The sequence below is a fragment of the Synchiropus splendidus genome, chromosome 6 (genome assembly GCF_027744825.2).
Source record: "Synchiropus splendidus isolate RoL2022-P1 chromosome 6, RoL_Sspl_1.0, whole genome shotgun sequence".
Lineage (NCBI taxonomy): Eukaryota > Metazoa > Chordata > Actinopteri > Syngnathiformes > Callionymidae > Synchiropus > Synchiropus splendidus.
In genome coordinates this window covers 19,610,073-19,630,735 of record NC_071339.1, presented here as the reverse complement: position 1 = coordinate 19,630,735, position 20,663 = coordinate 19,610,073, and the positions used below count along the sequence as shown (strand labels likewise).

Here is a 20,663-nt window from a genome sequence, read left to right as displayed (position 1 = left end):
AAATTATCTTGCAAATAATACTCAATAAACTGAATGAAACAAGCATATCAAAATACTTTTGAAAAAAAAAGGTCTTCCACTTTTACTGGATATTATTTTCTTAATATTGTACTCAATTTTGTACAATATGATGATGAGGATCAGCATCTCCAAGTCTGAGGCCATGGTTCTCAACCAGAATAAAGTCGTTTGCTCTCTCCGGGTCGGTGGAGAGTTCTTTCCCCAAGTGGTGGAGTTTAAGTATCTCGGGGTCTTGTTCTCGAGTGAGGGAATAGGGGAGCGTGAGATTGATAGACGGGTTGGTGCAGCGGCAGCAGTGATGCGGTCGCTGTATCGGACCGTCGTGATGAAGAGGGAGCTGAGTCACAAGACAAAGCTCTTTACCGATCGATCTACGTTCCCACACTTACCTATGGTCATGAGCTTTGGGTAATGACCGAAAGGATGAGATCGCGGATACAAGCGGCTGAGGGTGACTGGGCGCACCCTTAGAGATAGGGTGAGGAGTTCGGTCATCCGGGAGGAGCTCAGGGTGGAGCCGCTGCTCCTCCACATCGAGAGGAACCAGTTGAGGTGGCTCGGGCATCTGATCCAGATGCCCCCTGGACGCCTCCCTGGGGTGGTGTTCCGGGCATGTCCTACCGGGAGGAGACCCCGGGGAAGACCCAGGACTCACTGGAGAGATTATGTCTCCGGTCTGGCCTGGGAACGCCTCGGGATCCCCCGGGAAGAGCTGGAGGAGGTTTGTGCGGACCGGGAAGTTTGGGCTTCCCTGCTCCGAATGCTGCCTCCGCGACCCGACCCCGGATAAGCGGCAGAAGAAGGTGAAGGTATTGTACTCAAATTGCAACAAAAAGGTTGTGCTCATTGGAACTCTCTCCTCCATGAGCACAGGAGAATCAGCAGGGACTGGGCAGCAGCCCATGAGCCAGCAGCCTAAAAGGAATGGTTTGGAGCAAGCACTCATTGAAGAATGACCAAATTTGGGCATTTTGTGGATGCAAAGCTGAGCCCAAGAGGCTCGAAAGATAAACTGTTTGTGCTGTTCTTCCTTCTGCTCACACTGCTAGATGAACGCCAAAAACGTTTTGGGAGCCAAGTAGCCAGCATGTTTAGTGAGACGCAACTGTTTATATGAAAGGATGCTCGTGGACCACTGGGTGGGAATGACAAACACCTGGCAACTGGTCTGTTGGTAGCTTTTCAAACCTCAGATTCCTGAAGAAAAATCATTCGAGCTTTTGTTCTGCTTCATCGGAAGCAGGCCTTTTAATCCTTAGTGACCATCCAGGGGAAAGTGCAAGAAACGACTTTAACATCAGCAGAGTGACACACAAATTAGCACTTCTCATAAACACAATGAAAAAGTGAAGAGAGAGTTTAGGTTGGAGGCAAAATGTTAGAAGGTGGGTCAGGAAGTGGTTGTAAAGTGCCACGCCCAGCTCTTTAGCAGTGTGTGGAGGGGAGACCATAGAGTTGTCCGAGGTGGTACCAAGGGGACAACAGCTTGTTCGTGTCCAGGTGGTGTTGGAGATCGCTGAAACCCACCAGGAGATAGTCAAAGTGAGGACGAGCGAAAATTGGTTGTGGGTCATCGGCGTGTATTTGAAAATAAAAAAGTAATTGAGTGATTGAAATATGTGTGTAGTATATGGTTTTTAAAAAAAGTGGAGGACCTTGCACAGACCTTTGGGGAACCCCGTTGAACTCTTATAGGTGTGCTGTTGTAAGGCCATCCTTGTGGGGACCTATTCTTGGAAACACACCTACTTGTTGGAATATTTTGTTTACTGGGGACATTTTTGATCCTCAATTTGAGGATCATAAGAATTGGGTTCAAGTTTGTTTTTGTTTTGGATGGTTAGGTTTAGGGTGAGAGGCTAGAAAGAGCATTACAGTCATGAGAGGTCCCCACCGGCATAGAGATATGAGTGCAAGCATAATTATGTGTACGAGTAAACATAAATACTGGAAAATGCCAAACACATCAATCAATGATTCATAGTTTAAGGCAACGATAAGGACCACACACGCACACACACACACACAAATGCATCAAATAAATCAAATAAAAGACATAACAGGAAGCAAAGATTAATATAAATAAGCTCCACTAACACACAAGCTTGTACAAATAATTTAGTTTAAAATATGCAAGGATTTGTTTGAGAGAAAATGGACTTCAAAGAATCAGTTATGCACACAAAAATCAAACAAAAGTCAAAGTTTATTTAAAAAATATTGTCAAATTACTAAACCAACAATGAGAGGTGCCTCTTTTTTGGTAGGTTTGCAGAGGAAAAAAAGGTGTCAGAGAAAAGAAACAACTCACAGGTGAGGTGGGTCAAAGTGAAGCGTTTGAGGGGAGGTCAGACATGGAAATGACTTACAAGCATGGCAGAAAGCAACAGGAGGGTTTGATATGAAGATGGATTTGAATGTCATATGATTGCACAAGGCCACTGGATTACCAAAAAAACAATGCATAGATACAGAGGAGCGAGATCCACTAAACTCTATTTGTGTTTTCTTTACTGTGCTACTGCCTGAGGTGTCGACAAATGTACTTTTAAAAACAGGCAGCCACTTTTGTTTCCCTGATTCTCCCAGTTTGAATTTGGTGGATTTCTAATCCACGAATAAATAAATGCAGACGACCGGCTGTGTCCTTGATAGACTTGCCATGACGGGGACTGTATAACTTTAGTGCAAATAACCAGCGAAGCGTCAGACAGACGAAATGCATCACTCCTTCTCCAGAGTCCTTTTGGTCCAGTGTTTGAAGGGAGAACTCATTGTGACGGTGTCATTCGGCGATGGATATCTCCGTTCGTCCCACATTGTGATGCGCAACAGTCCTCCCTCTCTGTAATGTAACTAGTCAATGTCACTGTAGCCACTTGGGCACCGGCACCTGAGGGTGAAGCAGAAGACACGTCAGACACTCCTGAAACAGAAGAGGTGACAGAGAACCAACTATTCACAGCATCTTTAAATGTCTCCTCATGTGAGGAATTTCATGTTTCACCCCAACCGATTTGTGTTTTTTTTAAGTCCTGGTCAGCGTCAAGAAATGAGGTAACATGAGCTCACAAGAAGGTTGCAAGTTCAACTCCAGTTTGACGTCAATCCCGGAGCAATCCAGGCCCCCACACGATTCCAACAAAACATTGCATTAATGACATAAAGCACTGAACAATCTGAGGTTTGGCGGTTCAAATCTCAGTTGATGTCGAGGTGTCCCAGGATAAGACACCCACTTGCCTCATGTAAATGTGTACAGTATGAATCATGGTAGTGGTTGGAAGGGAAGTTCGGTGCACACTGGCAGCCACGCTTCCTTCAGGGCCGCAGTGGCAACAGGCATCAATGGATGGTGGATTCTGTTAAGCGCATTTGGTGACTTGAAAATCGGTTTTGCAAATCTAAGCCATTATTATTATTCATTGCTGAAGTCTGTTCCCACCTGAACTCAAGCCGCTTCTTTGATGCTACAACTGGTGTTTGAAGATGGATGGCGTCAACTAGCATTGTGCAATATGGCTAAAGATATAAAGAAATAATCTGGATATTTCTTTTTATATTAATATAAGTAGATTCTATTATATATATATATATAAGCCCTTAGCCCAACCAGCTTTGCAGGAAGGATTGAGAATGTGTTGGGACTGATTTGTTCTCTGGAGCATTGTGTTTTGTCTGTGTTCGTCCTCCTTGCCAATGGAGTCTCATGTCTCGCCTCCAAATTGGCTATGTAATAAAGACAACATCTCCAAAACATTGCATCCAATCTTCACACATGGAGACAGATTTAGTACAGTCATAAAGACATATCACATTTCTTTATTTTAACCAAGCAGTGGACTACACGCTCCACTCACCTTTTTCAGTTGTTTGATGTTGCTTCCTCTGATGGAGGCGAGAAGTTGGTCCCTTGAATTCTTGCTCCCCCCGGTGCCTTTTCCATTCAGGTTCCTCTGAGACACTGGAGTCAGAGAGTTTCTCAAAGAGTCTATGTCCAGCATTGGAGGTGGAGGAGGAGGGGGTCCCAGACCAGTTGGCGGCGGAGGAGGCGGTGGCGCACCAACGCCTCGTCCTTTAGGAGTCAATTTGGGTGAAGGAACTGGTGACGGGATGGGGGAGGGTTTGGGGGAAGCCTTGGGGGAACCTCGGAGAGATCCTCCTGCGCTGTTTTTAGGCACCTCCAGCGTCTCCTTCTTGTCCCCGTTAGCTTGAGCCAGCTTCTGCTCCTGCAGGCGTTTTTGTCTCTGCCGGTCCATGTTGCGACTCAAGATGTTTGTTGTGGTCATTCGTGGTCCGGCCAGCTCAAAGTGGTAGCCCAGCTTCAGCAGGGTGGTGTTGTCTTTCAGGATTTTGGTCATCTCCATCTCGGTCTTCCCCCCGCAGATGTGGCGCTGGTTCTGGAAGCGGAGCTCAGTGAGGGTGGAGTTGTGTTGCAGCGCCTGGATGAGGGCCAGGATGCCTTTGCCCGTGAGATGGTTGGAGTCCACGTTGAGGCTGGTGATGTGCCGGTTGGCACGGAGGGTGCCGGCAAAGGCATAGGCCACGTGGTCGTCGGCCCTGCAGTTAGCCAAGGCCACCTTCGTGATGTGAGTGTTTTTGTGTAGCGCCTGGGCAAACTCGATGAGCGTCTTGGTCTTGATCACCTCGGAATTGTTGACGTTGAGCTCGGTGAGGGTCGGGTCGTTGCTATGAACTTGCTCCATCAGCTCATCAAACATGCTGGAATCTTCATCATCCTCTTCATCCTCTTTCACCTTCTGGTTTGAGTTTTTTTTGTCCAAACAGTTTCCAACTTTCCCGGTCTCATCCAACTTTGCAGCCTTTACATCCTCCCTTCTTTCTTCCTCTCTTGTCTTCCTCTCTTTTTCCTTCCCGTGGTCACTGTGGTTGACCAGCTCCTCTCTGTCTGTTCTTATCTCCGCCTTGTCCTGCTTCACTGACTGATCAACCATCTTGCTGTTTTTATCCTCAGCTTTGTTTTTATCCTCACATTTTTTCTCCTCTGGCTTGGTCTTCCGCTCTTCCGCTTTACTCTCTTTGTTCTGCTTCTCCAACATCTGAGACACCCGTCCTTGTGTCCTGATGTCCGGTTTCCTCTCCTTTTCTTTCCGTTCCTCGCCTTTTGCTTCAAACTTTGACAGGATGTCTTTAGTTTTCTTGTCATCCCTTCTCCTGCTCTCCTCTTTTCTCTCTCTACTTCCCTCTTTCTTCTCCTGTAGCTTCGAGATCATGTCTTTGGTTTTGCTGCTCTCTCTGGTCTCTCTTCTGCCAGTGAGTTTATTATCCTCTTGTTTGTCTTTCTCCTTGGGTCCATCGCTCTCTCTGCTCTCATGACTCCTGTATCGACCAGATAGCCGACTCGGCTCTCCTTTAGCAACCTCCAAACTTTTGTTCCTTCCATCCTCCACCTTTGCATCTCTTCCAGTTGAAACCCTTGCTGGCTTCTGCGAACTGGTTGTGGAGTCCTCCTCCCCTTCTTGACTGAGACCCATTTTCCTCAGGTAGTCTTGCTTCCGACTCTCCTTCTTTAGCTCACCCTGACGGAGGACAGAACATGGATGTCAAAAGTAGATAAAAGTCCCACAGATGTTCTTCCATTTCACTGCAATTTAAACATTAAGTTCTACCCAAACTGCCGTCAACAGATTCCTGTATGTCAACAGGACTTATGACAGGACTCATGGGACACAACACATAAATATCTCCTTGGTGGACTTCTCCTCTGACATTGAGCTCATGTCTGACAAGGCGACGTGCAAGTCAGTGTTGGGTTTATTAAAAGGGCCAAATTGTACTTCATTTTTGTTATCAAATCTCACATACTGCAGCTTTGCATCAAAATAAAAAAATGAAAATGTTTGGAGATTCAAAGTTGTATCTAGTTACAGTTTATAAAAATGGCTGCCTCACGCCAAACTCCAATGTGGTCCGCAATTCCGTTCTGTCTTTGACTGAGTAAAAATGCTGTCACCTAAGCATTTAAAGCAGCCATTTTGTGAATAAAAAAATCTGCTTTACATTTATCTATGTTTTTGCAAAATAAATCTGTCAAACAGAGCGTTGTTGCATATTTTTAAAGGTAAATTTCTCAGAAATTCTTTCTCACTTTAGCATGCATTTGGCGATGCAACATCAAAGCATGGAAGACCATTTAAGGGCCCCTTTAACAAGGTGTAGTTCAGCTCCTCTAAATATTTTGATAGACATTTTTAGGCCATTTTTGCAGTCTTTGTTGAGGCGGCCATTTTGTAAACTTGAACTCAACGTAACATATAAAATGTTACTGGATGCAACACTGTGCACAGTCTGTTTAAATGATGAAATAGCAACAGGTGACTCAGTTTAGTGGGGAAGAATTTTCTTCCAACTTGCTTGTGTCACGTGAAGGTTGGAGATGAAACTGGACACAAGAAACTCAGGAGTCACTGAGGTGGGAGCGTGGTGAAGTCAGATGAGGATCACACAGGCACAGAATGGCATGTGTGTTTACACGCCGCGAGAGGACAGCGAGACATTTTTTATTGCGCTGGGGAGCGTTCGCAGCGAGCGGGGCTGGCTAAGTGTTTGATTTGTGAGTCTGCGTTTGTTTTGATGTGCGAGGCCGGAGCCCTGGCAGATGTAGCCTTAAAAGGCAGCGAGCGTGGAAGCGATCAAGCGAGGAATTCCATCAGCCTGGATTAAGATGTCACCTTTTGCTTGAAACACTCGAGAAATCTGCTCCCTGCGCTGCCAGTACAGTCGGAACACTGAGGGCCACTGAGTCATGACAAAACTGAATTTGTCTCGCGCATAAACCTAGACAGGACACTTTAAAACTGTGGAGGCTCAGAGAATAAAATGTTAAAATAACTCAAATTATTATCTCAATCTTTTCCATAGAGCTTGAAATTTTGTTCAAGTTGAACATCCCCTAACTCAGTGTGTTCTTGAACAAGAATTGAAATACATTTCTACTGAATCAGGCGTGTATGCACCTCAAGCGACGACTCCCTCTTCCCTCTGGGGTCACCCTCCAGTTTCTGGTCGCGGGCGCCGCTCCGGGCCGCCGGCAGGCTCTCCACCTCCACGATGATCTTCCCATCCTCCGGCCTGAGATCCGGCACCGTCTCAATTTCCTTCTCAAGTGCCTCCATGTCCTCCGGGGAGAGCGTGGACAGCAGGCTGTCCAGGTCCGGGTCCTCGCTGACCTGGCGCCCCGTACGGGTCAGGCCTTTCACCTTTCTCCTCGACATGCTCTGAGCTCAGGGAACGAAGCAGCCCTTTAATACATCAGAAGATTCAACTGGCAGTGCACTCCAGGTCTCAGAATCTCTTCTTCTCTCCGGCGGTGAGTCTGGATATTCCCTCAGCTGCTCCCCGAGAAGCCAGCAACATCAGTCTCGGTTGTAAAAAAAAAAAAAAAAAAAAAAAGGCTGGGCTGTACAGCGTGGGGGGACCAGTGACGCTCTGGCTGCATCTCGGCTGGGACATTCTTTGAAATCCAGCGAATGTGCATGTCCATATTTAGTTCAGGGTGCACGCTCCTTTCAAGGCAATGGGAAGGGCTGCACTTTAAATTCTGATTACACAATTTTTCAACCCAAATGGTTCTGCTCCACATATGTACGCTGACATGTTTAACCTCGCAAGTGTTGTCTATGCTGCTGTGACAACAAGAATCCCCTGAATCCCTTGAAGCCATCAGACAAACACGTTTCTGTGAAACAAATGCATTTGTTGTGTAGTAATGTAGCAAACAAGTAGTACTTCCTGGTCGAGGCTGACAAAAGCACACAGCCTGTCAGTGACTGCCATAACACTGGGATTCATTGTCACAATCTGTATCTGTTCATAGTTACATTCCAGTTTTCTTCAACTTTTTGTCTGTGGAATGTTCCGCTGGTTAAAAGATATTTTAGTCGTAAACGTCCCATCTAGTGAAAAGTCCAAAATAAAGTTGATGGGTTAAAGCAAGTGTCTATACATGTACCGCCCACACGAGGTCAGCAAAACTGCAAAAACACATATTTTTTCAAATTATTCTCTATCATCCGAATTTAACTCATTATTTTAGCTCTTTCATTTTATGTGTTTCATAAGTATCGCTAGTCGAATTGAAACAATAAACCGAATGCTTTTAATTGGTAACGTCCACTTTAAATGTTTCTTGTACCTAAAAAATGCGTAAATAAAAGGAAAAAAAATCATTGCAATAAAATGCCTTTACATAACTCCTTTTTCTATTTCTGCCTTGTTTTAGAATAATTAAGCAAGAAAATCAAAGCTATAAATGAACTGTTTTGGCTTGATGGTACAGTATGTAATGTGGCACCACAGGAAATAAACTTTCCCTCCACTGGGTTGTCACACTCGTGCACCAGTTTTTCATCAGAGGCGGTCTTTTATAAAGTTCATCCACAGACAAATGCAATCACAATGTGGGTGTATGATTATTTTCTCACTTGACTGCACTCTTAAATGTGAAAAATAAGATTGTTTGAGCACCTTAAACTCATCCCCCCCATTTAAGTTGACTCGAGCTGATCATCTTCCTAAGTATTGGTATATTATAGAAGCAAAATCGAGGAAAAATCCCACAGCAAATGACCTTTTTTGTACTTTTCGTCCACTCCTTTATCACAGCAGTCAATGCGAGGCAGAGACAAGAACAAAAAACACACATTCTTTTTTACATTCCAAAGTTAAAATTTATGTTACTGGGGAAAAAAACATTTGAAGTCACTTTAGAATATGTGATATTGGACGTAAAGAGAATGTCCGCTGGTTCGACATGGTCAGAGGCGCGGTGAACGAGTGTCAGAATGGATCGGTTTTGGAGGAAAGTTCCACAGTTTGTTGTGAGACTGAAGCTTTTGTGTGAGACAATGAATACGTGATAAAACAATCAGACATGTTACAAGGAACTCTCCACATAAGCTCAGTGCTGCAACACTTGCATGTCTATGTTAAGCATTGTTGGAGCAGGGCCTTCAGTTTTCAGGTCCAAATATTGAAGCAATATTGTACTGTACAATCAAGATGTACTGTATGGAATGAAATATAATCCTCATACAACTAACTCACTATTAGAGTTTAGGGTTTATATCAGGGATGTCTTCAGAGATAACGTGAAAACACAACTTTTAGTGATAGAAATCAGACACAATTTTTAGTTAATAACACAAGTACATGATAGCGTTCAGAAGTTCAAAAAGTAAACACAAAGTGTAAATTCCTTTAAATAAACTAAATTCCTTTAGTTTATTTACTGTTGTTGTCAAAGAGATATAAATAGCAGACGTTTATGTTTTGGTTCAATAATTTCTGAAAGAAAATCTCAAGTACCATAAATGGTTTCAGGGGAAACTTTGAATATTGTATTATTTATTATTATATAATGCAACAAACTGATGTACTTATTAACCTACACCAAACAGGGTCGCAGCAGGAGTTAAGATCAATAGTGGTTCTTCAACGAATCTCTCAAGGCTGAGCAAGCTTTCCAACCTCTTTTAGTCCAAAATCTAACCGAGGGGAGGAGTGCTATCTAATCTAATGGCGCCAAGCTTTGCTGTTTGGCTCAGCTCAAACTCTATTTCTCCAATATAAATGTTGATTTTTAGAACATAACTTATCCGATTAAACCAGAATGTAAATTGATATTGTACAAAGATCAACCATGACACCGTAAAACTAGAGGAGCACAAACCCACAAAATTGTTCCAAGTTTTATTTTGAGCTTTTATTTGTTCCCTTAATATCAGAGATTTTTGTAAAATTGTATGATGCAACCATAGTCACACTATCATAACAATTAGTCGACTAATACAACGGGTACGGGCAGAGGAACACGGCAACATTGCTGGTTGTGGTGTGTAAATGCAGTAGAATTTAAATAAATTAAAATAAAATATGTATGTAAAGACTTGAGTCGTGTTCAATGCAGTTTTGCTTCATAATATTTTACTTTTTAATTTGGATTGTCCAAAATGTGATGAGAAAGGTACGTGTCCTTTGCGAAATGGCCCCATACGTCCAATGTTTTGGGTCGCACTGGTCGCTGAGCCTCAGAGATTTTTTTCCTCTTGGGGCGGATTGTGCCCAGAGAATGACGAAAATTCTAGCACGAGCCAATCATGTGTGTTCGCCGTGTGGCAGCACTGAGCTTCAAAAAACACTTTAAAATTCAGGTAACGTTGACAGGTTTATTTGTGCCGTGGGACAAACAACTGCAGTCATCTGAGATGAAGACAGAAATGAAAAGGTTGAGGAAAAACAGTAGAACTGATACATAGCGAGGAGTGAAGAGAATGGAGGCCCAAGTGGGCTCCGATTTAGCCTGGAGTAGTGTTGAAGTCGAGACCCAGACCAACGTGAATACAGAACAATGCAGAACTAATACTTTGTCATGTTATCATTTCAGTTCTTGATTTATTTGTTTAGTCTTGGATTCTGTCTCTGTATGAGGTGCTCTCGACAACCACACTAATCTGTAGTGTTAACCTTGTTTGAAGGACTGAGAGTTGAAAATGGCGTCAGATTTAGACTTAAAAACAATCAGGACCAAATTCACAGCAACATTTTGACTTAGCCATTCCATGCAAAATTATATTCAGAGGCAATTTTAATAAAACAAGAGATAGTAATTGGGTGAGACAAATGTGGAGCAGCTTGCTTCACAAAAAACTACTCAGAATAAGCTTAAGATTCAGAAGAAAAACTGAAAAAGAACTTCCAAAGAACTTGGGAAGCAGAAAGCCATCACAACAATGCAAGGATCACGACCCCAGATTTGAAATGCATTGGTAGTTTTTTTTCCAGTTACGTTCATTCAGCCAAAACCTCTGACGTCACAACCAAACATCGGCAGAGCTTTTCACTACCAGTGCAAGTAGACAAACGTATTAAAAAAATAAATATGAGCGGTTATTTACACTACATGTTCACACATAGAGGGAAGCTGTGCGCACAACGTGGTGCCAATAAAAGCAGAAATAAAAGACCTGAGGAGAACAGGACCACAGGAAGCTCCATCAGCAGCTCTCCACATTTCAGCACTTCACGAATGCGCGTCATGAAGTTGAGAACACATTCCGACAGGTAGCGACTCCGAATATTAAAACGCGGTACGACAATGTTATTCTTCGTCTGTTAATAAATTATCAGATTTACAAAAGTGTAGAGTTCACGTCCGTCCCTGAAATAATACATGAGAAGAAATAAATATCCATCACGCTGAGATGAAGCTCCGTCATCCGGAAGGAGGCGAGCGGCTGGGTAGCATGCTGATGGTCAGGTGGGACATGAAATAAGCCACTAACACTACCCAGTAGTAGACAAGGTTTCAACGAGCAGGTGAGTCTTCTTGAGGAGGAGGGAGTGTCATTCGCTTATTGGTCTTAAAAAGGGGAGCCAGACATGCACCCGTTATTCACAGCGCTCAGTTGAGTTCCACCAATAAAAGTGAAGGTAGTAACCTACAGGCCAAATCTGAAGTTGTTTTATTAAAATCACAATAGCCAGTAGAATGTTTTCTTTTTTTATGGCTTATTTTTAAAATCTAAACATTTGTCTATTTCTTTGGAAAGACGGGCTGCTAGTGGTTTGTGTTGGTCTCCTGTTTACAACCTGCGTTATTTTCCCCACGCACCCCTTTTTGGGAGCATCCCGCCGTGATAAAGCTCCTCGGAAGCGTCGCCTTCACAAGTCACACCTGAACCAGTCAGTCACTCGGTTGAGGGAACGTTAGATACGGACAAAGAACAAAAGCTTAAAGTGCATCCGGTTATCTGTCCTGTATAAAGCAATGTAGCGTGCGTCTGTGAGTGTGTGCTGCTGCCTTTTCCTGCCGAAACAGTCTGTTTTTCTCCCTTGTGTCCCAACCAGCTCATCAATGACCCGGATACTGGGGCGGTGAGTACGGAGGAGGAGCTGGAAAGCAAGACAGAGAGGTGGACAGGTTAATGTGATGGCCCATGTGCTTAAAACAAACAAACAAACAAACAATAATAATTTGTCAACATTTAAACATGATCAAACTTTAAAAAAAAATAAATAAACACAATAAAAAAACGAGGATAAAATACTAGATCATTTTATTCCAGTCAAGAAGCACAACTTTTGTTACGTATACGAAGTCAGCATGATATACAATAGGAACACGCCTGCAAATTGATTTGTGTTGTGTGTACTGTGGTCCTTACAACGTATATAACGCAAAAGACTGCAAGTAACATCCGACTTACGACCGGGATCCGTTCCGACCAGACGGTGGTAAGTCGGATTGGACGTAAGTCGACTGCCATTCAAAATGGCCGACGCAAGGGTTATAGGTACGACTGTGGTGGTAGATGGCTGAGTAAGAGGATACTGGGATACTGTGCTGCTGTAACTGTTGTACCCGTTGCCGGGCTGCTACGTGCTGCGGTGTCAGACATTGAATGAAAAAAAAATAAGCATCCGCTGGCCGTGTTCATAAGTACAGGTGGACGTAAGTCAAGCAGGTCGCAAGTCGGATGTTACTTGTATCTGGGTTTTTAAAACTAATTCATGCAAGTCAAATTCGAGGCCTGACACCTTGTTTCAATATGAACATCAGTGTGTAAGATCAACATCACAAAGCTAAACACGTTGCACTGCATCAGGGAAAGCAATAAAACTCATAAGAGCTTAATGTTGAAGAAAAGCTTCCAAATGCAGTTAATAGTTATTGTTCTGGAATACAAAAGCTCATTTCGCCGATAAAAGAAAGATGCCTTTTGTTTTTCATGAATTTTGAAATACTTGTCTGCTTCAGAATAAAGGAGTAAGAAAATAAGAATCAAATATCCGAAAGATTATTTGATTAATCAGTTTAAAATGATGGTCCTTATTACAATATATTGCAGAACTTACAGTATTGTAATACATCGCAATGCATGGCATCATTACTCCAGTATCAGGATACATATTGTATTATAAGATACCTGCAAATACACAGCCCTACTTCAGAAATAGTGAATTTTTAAGATACTTGGTCCAGTTCTGTCCATTAAGAGTAGCCAAAGTGAGCTGTTACCATGGAGACCAGGAGTCGTCTCCATCTGCTCTAGCTGAGCAACCACACACCACATGTCTTTAAAAAAAAACTGACCATCGACGGAGAACGAATCGATGCAGAATAAGTTTTACAAACAAAAACAAAAATGGGATTGACTGGGGTGCTCAAAAAAGATACAAGTAGTTTTCTGTGCCAGAATCGGGGGCTCAACAAACAACATATGTACAACAACAGCACAGCATTAAATAAATAAAACATTCTAAAATAATGATGAAATGACTTACAAAACGTGTTTTTTATTTTGGCATCTGAAACTACTGTAGATGCTGTGGCTTACCCTGGCTGTATGCAGGCTCCATGGGTTGTCCAGCATAAGGTCCTGGCTGCATCATGGGGTACTGTGGGGGCATCCCTGGGTACTGGGGAGCCATTGGATAACCAGCATGCGGGTACTCTGTTGGTCCCAGTGGTTTCCCATAAGCATCATACATTGGCTCCACCGGGTAGTTGGACATGGGGATGTGTTGCGCTGTGGGACACAAATCGACTGTGAGGGAGACTATCACTCTGGACGGGGATCAGCAATGTGAGGTCCTACCATCATAAGGGGTCCGTCCCCGTCGCTGCATCCTCTGGTAGAGGTAACAGCAGGAACACATGAAGCAGCACACCATTGTGGCGATGATCGCCACGAAGAGGAGGACGGACGAGGCGATGCCAGCGAGGGTCGTAGGGCTGGAGAAGGGGAGGGAAAGTTCAGGAATAAAACACGGTTATATATCAAGGTGAGAGTGATGATGATGGTGCAGTAGTGAAAAAAACCCTCTAAAACAGAGGTTCTTCAGCTTTTGCATCTGAGGGCCCACCTTACCCAGATCAAATGGACCATTCTCCCATTCAATAGAACTGATTCATTACTCTTGATTTCATTTATGATCAATAACCATATGTAATCAGCTTACTCGTAAACAAACCAAAACCTTGTGAAATGACATGAAACCATGTGATCCTGCAAAGATATTTATTTGTCATCGAAAAGTCCAACCTGCAGCAGAACCAGGTCCAAGTCATAGTCAGCAATGTACTAAAGAAAGAAAATACACTTGATGCAAACTGTTGAGAAAATTGGAAAAACTGAATAAAATTCAGAATAAAATAAATATAATAAAACCATGCCTGAATATCATAAAATAAAAATAATATATTTTATTTCAACTCCAAAGAAGATACAAGCAAAGTGTAAATAAAAGTATTGCCATAAAATGTTCTAATTAATTTTCAAAACTGCTTCAACAGGTGCTTTCATGAACAGTTGTTACTGTTGGGGGGCATCACTTTCTTTTCATTTTTTCTTTTCAAGAACTTCCCTATAGTTGCCACCATACATGGCAAGTGTATTAAAACTGAGTGTCTTGCAGCCCTGACAGCCCAAAAAAACTCTAGCTAAAAAAGAGTTCAACAAGTGAGAGAGCTAAGTGGCCATTTGGAGGCAATGTTTATAGTTAAGAATACCACATTTACACGCAATGTTATTGCTCTGTATTTATCCAATTTGACACCTTTTAGAGAATTTTAAACATCGCTGATCCCAATGAGCTCAATGGGACAGCAGGTGGCAGTAGCATCCTGGTGTCGCACACTCAGAGCAAGAATGGTGATGGACATTTATAAAATGACTAAATTTGAATCACCTTGCCCCAATAAAAACACTTCCAAAAATGTATGTTTTCATCCATTTGTATGCCATTTAGCAAACTAAAAGAGGGATTCACAGTGACTACCCTGCCCTCCCCAGTCCTAAATGACTTCTGGTACCTCTCATTGTATTTTGAGTCAGTCTTGCTTATTCCCTTTTATAATGAAAAAGGACAACAACAGGGGCTCTCCATTCAAACAGATTCCCAAATGAAGTTCAGGATAAACTTCAATTATTAAAGCCACTTGAAAAGAGTATCATCTTAAAACCTCAGTAGCAACAAAGCCCCTCTGCCGCCTACACATCTGACCTCCCACTGGGCTCGATAAGCTGCAGGTTTTCTGCAGTGCTCGTGGATGGTTTTCCTTGCACTGCGGAGAAACACTAGCATGTCGCAGATTCTCTGGGTTTAGCCCTAAACCAGGATCACCATGAGGAGCTCTGGCTGCAGTTAATCCTTCCAATACCAGCAAGACAGAGCGGCAAAGACAAAGGCAGACATGAAGACATGTCAACCACATGAACTGCTGCAAAAATGAACTGCGGTCGGTAAAATGTGAGCAGCTCCTGAAGCATTTTCCATTATTTCTGGGTGTGCATTTTTCTTTTTTTTTGGCAGTGACAGAGACGATGATCGGAATTAGAATTAGGTGGCTTTTCCACCTAATCCTTGATCAGACCCAGCACAGGTGGTCTGGACAGACTAGGCTGAGCATAAACATGGGGCTTCATTTTCTCTATTTAGTTGAGTTCTCAACAGGAGAAGTACAAGATTATTTCAATGCCACATCAAACATATGACAACAACCCTTTCAAGGGAATCAAAAAACAGCAGAGAGACAAATAACTCTTATCATATTCACCATTTTTAATGCATTTCCTATTCTTAGTGAAGTAGTGATGAACCCCAGTAAGAGACCTAACCCAAACTACATGTCCAAACCACTTGTAGTTCCTCCAAACCTCTCCACATCTCTCTGACTCATTTCTGATCTGGTCCTTCCTAGTCATAACCAATGACCACTCAGCATCCTCATCTGTGACTCTTCTATCTCTGACTCCTGAGTCTCTGAACTGCACATGGTGGCAGTGACCACAACTGCCTTGTGAAGCTTCCCTATCACTCTTGCAGCTACTCTTCTTCAATGAATAACAAAACTAAAGGTGAAATCTGTTCTGACGTCATTTTAAATCCTGTAGATTAGAGCCAGAGTGATTTGATGCTCCAGCGTTCGCACAATTAAATTAAGGAATAAAACCACTTCTCAGGTTGGTTCCATGATTAAATCACTTCTTCTGTTTATTGACTCAAGCTTATAATAGATGTCTGTGAATATTTCAAGTTTGTTTGGTGTTCCATGGCTTCTGCCACTCAGCCATGAAAACAAACACCACGCAGTGTCCGTCTGTGGCCTTGAATTAAAAGCGGAACATGGGCCTCCTGTATCAAGGACGTTGTTAATTAAATTTGAAGCCTTCTACCGTCACCGTGGCAGCCGTTGTCCTCACCTGAACTGGAAGAGCATGCAGCGCTTCTGCTCCCGCTCGGTGATCATCTTAAAGGCGTCCAGGCAGCAGTAGCGCTGCTGGCAGTTGCCACAGCAGAACGTAATGAGCGGGCAGTCGAAGCCGTTGTGCCAGGTTCCGTTTTTGTCCACGTACCACAAACAGTCCTCATTACCGGTGACTGTAAAGGAGAAAGACAGTGAAGTACAGGTGAAAGACGGCGAGTCAAAGGAGAACAAATGAAGAAGGTGGAGATCAGGAACTTCACTGGCAGTAGATGGTGGCAAGGTGGGAGTGTCAGTCAATTACAAGGGTCAACATCGGATTTTGAACAGACCCTGAGTTACCAGCCAAACAAAGTTTGGTCATAATAAGACACATAAAACTAAACAGAAAGCAAAACACGTCAGCCAGTTTGTTCTTAACCTTTTGGATCTCGGGGCCCACCATTCCCAGATCAAATGGACCCGGCGCCCATTCAATAGAACTGATTCATGACTCTTGATCTCACAACCATATTTAATCTACTTACACATAAACAAACCAAAACCTTGTGAAATGACATGAAGATATTTATTAGTCATCGAAAAGTCCAGGTGCAAGTCATATACATCAAATTTACAAAAGAAAAAAAAGAACAAAAGCAAACTGTTGGGAAAATTGAAGAAAAAAAAATAACGAATCAATTCTGAATAAAATAAATGCAATTAAACCATGTCTAAAGATCATAACATAAAAAAGAATGATTTTATTTTATTATTTCAACTTCAAAGAAGAATTTCTTCATTGTTGTTAACTATCACAGATTTGCAGCAGTCAAGTCAATTCAGTGACACTGCCACCATATGTGGCTAATGTATGGCCACATATGGTGGCTCTCATGGCCCAAAGGTGTAAGACAAAAAACTTTTAGCGGCACTCTAGGAGGTACTCGTGTCCCAACCAAGGGCCCCGGCCCTATGGTTAAGAATCACTGTTATAGGGTGATATGTTGTTTTTTTCTAAGGCTAATTTTAGCATATGTATGTCTGCATTTGATGACAAAGGTTCCTTCACCACCACTTTACGACACTAGACGCCAGAGTCCAGTTCCTTGAACTGACGAAATATATTGTATGCATACTACTACAGTAACTTTACTACTACAGTTGTTTCAATCACACATTCTGAGTAGTTGGAAGGCTTTGTTGTCACAAAAATCTATTTAGCTTTTCCTCAATGAACACTTGAGGTATTGCAGGCTGTTGCAGGTCGGATAAAGCAAGTGAATTTCAGATCTAGATTATGGCCCCTGGTTTACTGTACACTTGACCTTACAGCTTCTCTGATTTATGATATCATTCCAGCTTGCCTGATGTCAAATCACACTGACCATTACATGACAACGTACTTGGCATTGTGGTACGTAAACCTAAACAATCCCATCTGACATGGCAAGAGTCATATATTAAAACCAACTTCAATACAATCTCCAGAGAGTGGAAAATCATTCACAGTTTAATAACCTCACAAGGAGAGAAGACGTCTGCCGGGACATAATGATAGACCGTCTGAAATTAGCTTAGATAATTGTTAAAATAATAAATGTCTTGGGCGTACACTCTGCTGACAGAAAACTTGCATGACTGGCTTTCATTAGGTTTGTTAAGTAAACTTTATGTCAGGTCTAGCAAAGTAGCAAAAAACTTTTTACTACTAGATCACTTCAAAAGCTGCAGTAGATAAAGTACATCCTTGAAAACCTACACTGTTCGCAGCAAGATAAAGGTACACACTTTCATCCTGCATGTCATATCTGAAGTCACCGCTCCTCCTGGACATAATGTTTTGGCTTGAGGTCGACCGCGCACTGTGTAAGTTGTGTAACAGCGTGTGCAAGGTACGCTACTAACCACAATAGATCCCATAGCTAAACATCCACGTAGCACCTTCCGAGGCAGTAAACATGACAGACTCACCTCTTTGTACCGCGTTTCAACACAAACAATTCATTCATAAATGTTTAATAAAATAGGCTTTTATCAGTGTTACGGCAGTTCACTCCATGCACATCTGTAATCACATGCTCTATAATCTCCCACCACATGCGCTCATGTCCTCCGCTAACCTTTTCACAAACTGTTCCCTCGCTAAATTCCCTCATTATGTGGATCTTCCGAGCCTCCAACGTGCCAGTGTGTTTACAAAACTGTGGGAAAAGCTTATATAAAATGAAAAGGCGATGCAGAGACTTGCAGGGTATATAATCTAGCTCCACTTAATTTGTATTCTGTTGAAATTATATGCCTCTCTGGGAACTAAATTTAGACACTCCGTTTTTTATGAGAGGTAAAACGTCACATTTGTGCTAAACACTGTCCAAATATTGCAAATTCAGTAGGTTACAATGCAATTTCTTAATAAAGAGTGGCCTTTTCACATATAAAAATAAAAGGTACATTATGATATAGTAATGAAACCTTAAACAAGTTTAACTGGAAAACATGAAGAGCAAGGATAAAGTTTGTGGCCTGAATATTTGTGTTGTGAACGTTTTATAGTCCTAGAACTGCGTGTGGTTCCTGACAACTGGAACATTTCCAGACACACACTTTTATCTTTGACTTAAGAAGTACTGTTTTGGACTGAAATGGACTCAAAATTGTATTCAACTAATAAAGCTAAACGTTGTTAAACGTTTGAATTTGAAAAGTGGGCTCGATAAAATTGGTGTTATTTGTTGCCCGTGTCTTCACAAAACAACTTGGTAGGATGTACATTGTCTCCGCAATTGTCTTTTTTTAAGCATCAGCTGACCTTTCAGACCAAGACACTGATGACGGAGCTGCTGAGTGACTTTTCTTGACTATCTAAATTAATGTGTAAGTGCCAAAAATGTTAAGTGTCTATCTATTAAAAAGACAGGCTTTTGAAGTCCACTTAGTAAACAAATGAGGGCATTCAATGGGAACATTTCAAAACAACTTCAGGCTCAAGCATCCTCACAGGGATCAACAATGTGTGGCAGGTTTGTGAGCCTGTAAAACCTTTGCTCACAGCTAAGTGAAGTCAATATTTGCAGAGGGACATAAACAACTCAAAATGAATACAGGTTTAAATGGCTAAACTTGATTTTTAGAATATGATGTTCACAAACTGCTTACTGCCCTCAGGAGACAAAAATAGTTATCAGCAGGGACGATAGCGGTGTGATCATTTACATTTATATCTACAACTCACGAGGGGATAAGTTTACAGTGCCATCAGTGGATAAAGAATGTTGGAGGTACAAAAAAACAACCAGGGGTCCACGGATGACATGAAGAAGGGCCATGTAACTAGGCAGGAGGATGAAGACATCCCTGATGCCAAAAGACAAGTTTTAGTTTTAGAAAAAAAAAATTAAATATCTGTATGAAAAAACTTATTTGGTTCCAATATTTAAGAAGTCAATCTTCAAGAAAGCTGTAGACAAAAGACTAAAGCTGTTTGCTAATCCCTAGTGAAACAGTTATATACATAGATTAGGTGGGAATTTTTAGTGGAAATTCCTACAAATAAAACTTGTAGACAGTTATCAGCTACCTCAACCGATGGTTATTAAAATCCCTCCACTCTTAGTTACGAGGTAATAAAGAGAGAAGTCATCCACGAGAGACTAGTAGTACAACTGTTATATATGAGGCAGACATGCCATATTTTCGTTGCTTCTCAGTGTTCAAGGCAAATAGTTCAAGGGATGTGGATAGATAAAGCTTTTATCTTTCTTTGGCGGATTCTTTATCCGGAGTTGGAGGGAAAGGCGAAGCAAGGCGCAGTCAGAACAGCTACTGATATATATATATGGAACAGAAGCATGCGTTACATGGCGACAACAATATTATCATTTATGGTGCCGAATGATAAATATAACGTGGATCACTCGGTTTGAGGAGAAGAAACGACACTACTCGACGAAGCTAAGCTAACGAAGCTCAGCACAATGGCTGACCACTACGTTTAAATGTGTCCCGGTTGGGGCCTGAAACAAGCGGTGATGTCGCAAGTGGAGACTTTGTGGAAGATGCCCGAACATGCAGACGTGCACCACAGCGGCCTGGCGGAGAAGGCTCTTACCCGGGGATGAGCACAGGACGACGGCCAGCAGCATCAGCATCGCCGCGATAACAGACATGTTCCCCGATGGAAACATCGTCCTCACCCTGTTAAGGAAAAGCGAACCGGGAAATATTTGATCGAAATGAACCGTTTAAACGAGTCCTAACGATGTGTTTCAGTCATTATTTCGCATCTTGTCGCCGCGTCAGAAACAGACTCGATCTGTCGAAATGACACATTTAGCGTGACGCCTTCGATTGTGTTGCATTCACGAACGGTCTGGAGAGTCGGAAATGGTGAGTGATAACGTGCGGTTGTCAGTGCTATGGTCCATGAACCACA

At 42.4% G+C, this 20,663-nt stretch overlaps 2 protein-coding genes across 2 annotated transcripts; both read right to left on the bottom strand.

The window, feature by feature from the left end:
* Window positions 1-1,429: 1,429 nt before the first annotated feature.
* Window positions 1,430-7,506, bottom strand: lmod1b (leiomodin 1b (smooth muscle)). The gene is made up of 3 exons (XM_053868337.1): window positions 6,999-7,506; window positions 3,882-5,561; window positions 1,430-2,914 (listed from the first exon to the last, which is right to left on the bottom strand). Exons 1-3 carry the CDS (start codon window positions 7,254-7,256, stop codon window positions 2,888-2,890), a joined length of 1,965 nt encoding a protein of 654 aa, XP_053724312.1. The 5' UTR covers window positions 7,257-7,506; the 3' UTR covers window positions 1,430-2,887.
* A 1,112-nt stretch (window positions 7,507-8,618) lies between these two features.
* shisa4 (shisa family member 4) lies at window positions 8,619-20,578 on the bottom strand. The gene is made up of 5 exons (XM_053869029.1): window positions 20,340-20,578; window positions 16,248-16,425; window positions 13,641-13,777; window positions 13,380-13,571; window positions 8,619-11,934 (listed from the first exon to the last, which is right to left on the bottom strand). Exons 1-5 carry the CDS (start codon window positions 20,413-20,415, stop codon window positions 11,894-11,896), a joined length of 624 nt encoding a protein of 207 aa, XP_053725004.1. The 5' UTR covers window positions 20,416-20,578; the 3' UTR covers window positions 8,619-11,893.
* Window positions 20,579-20,663: the final 85 nt, after the last annotated feature.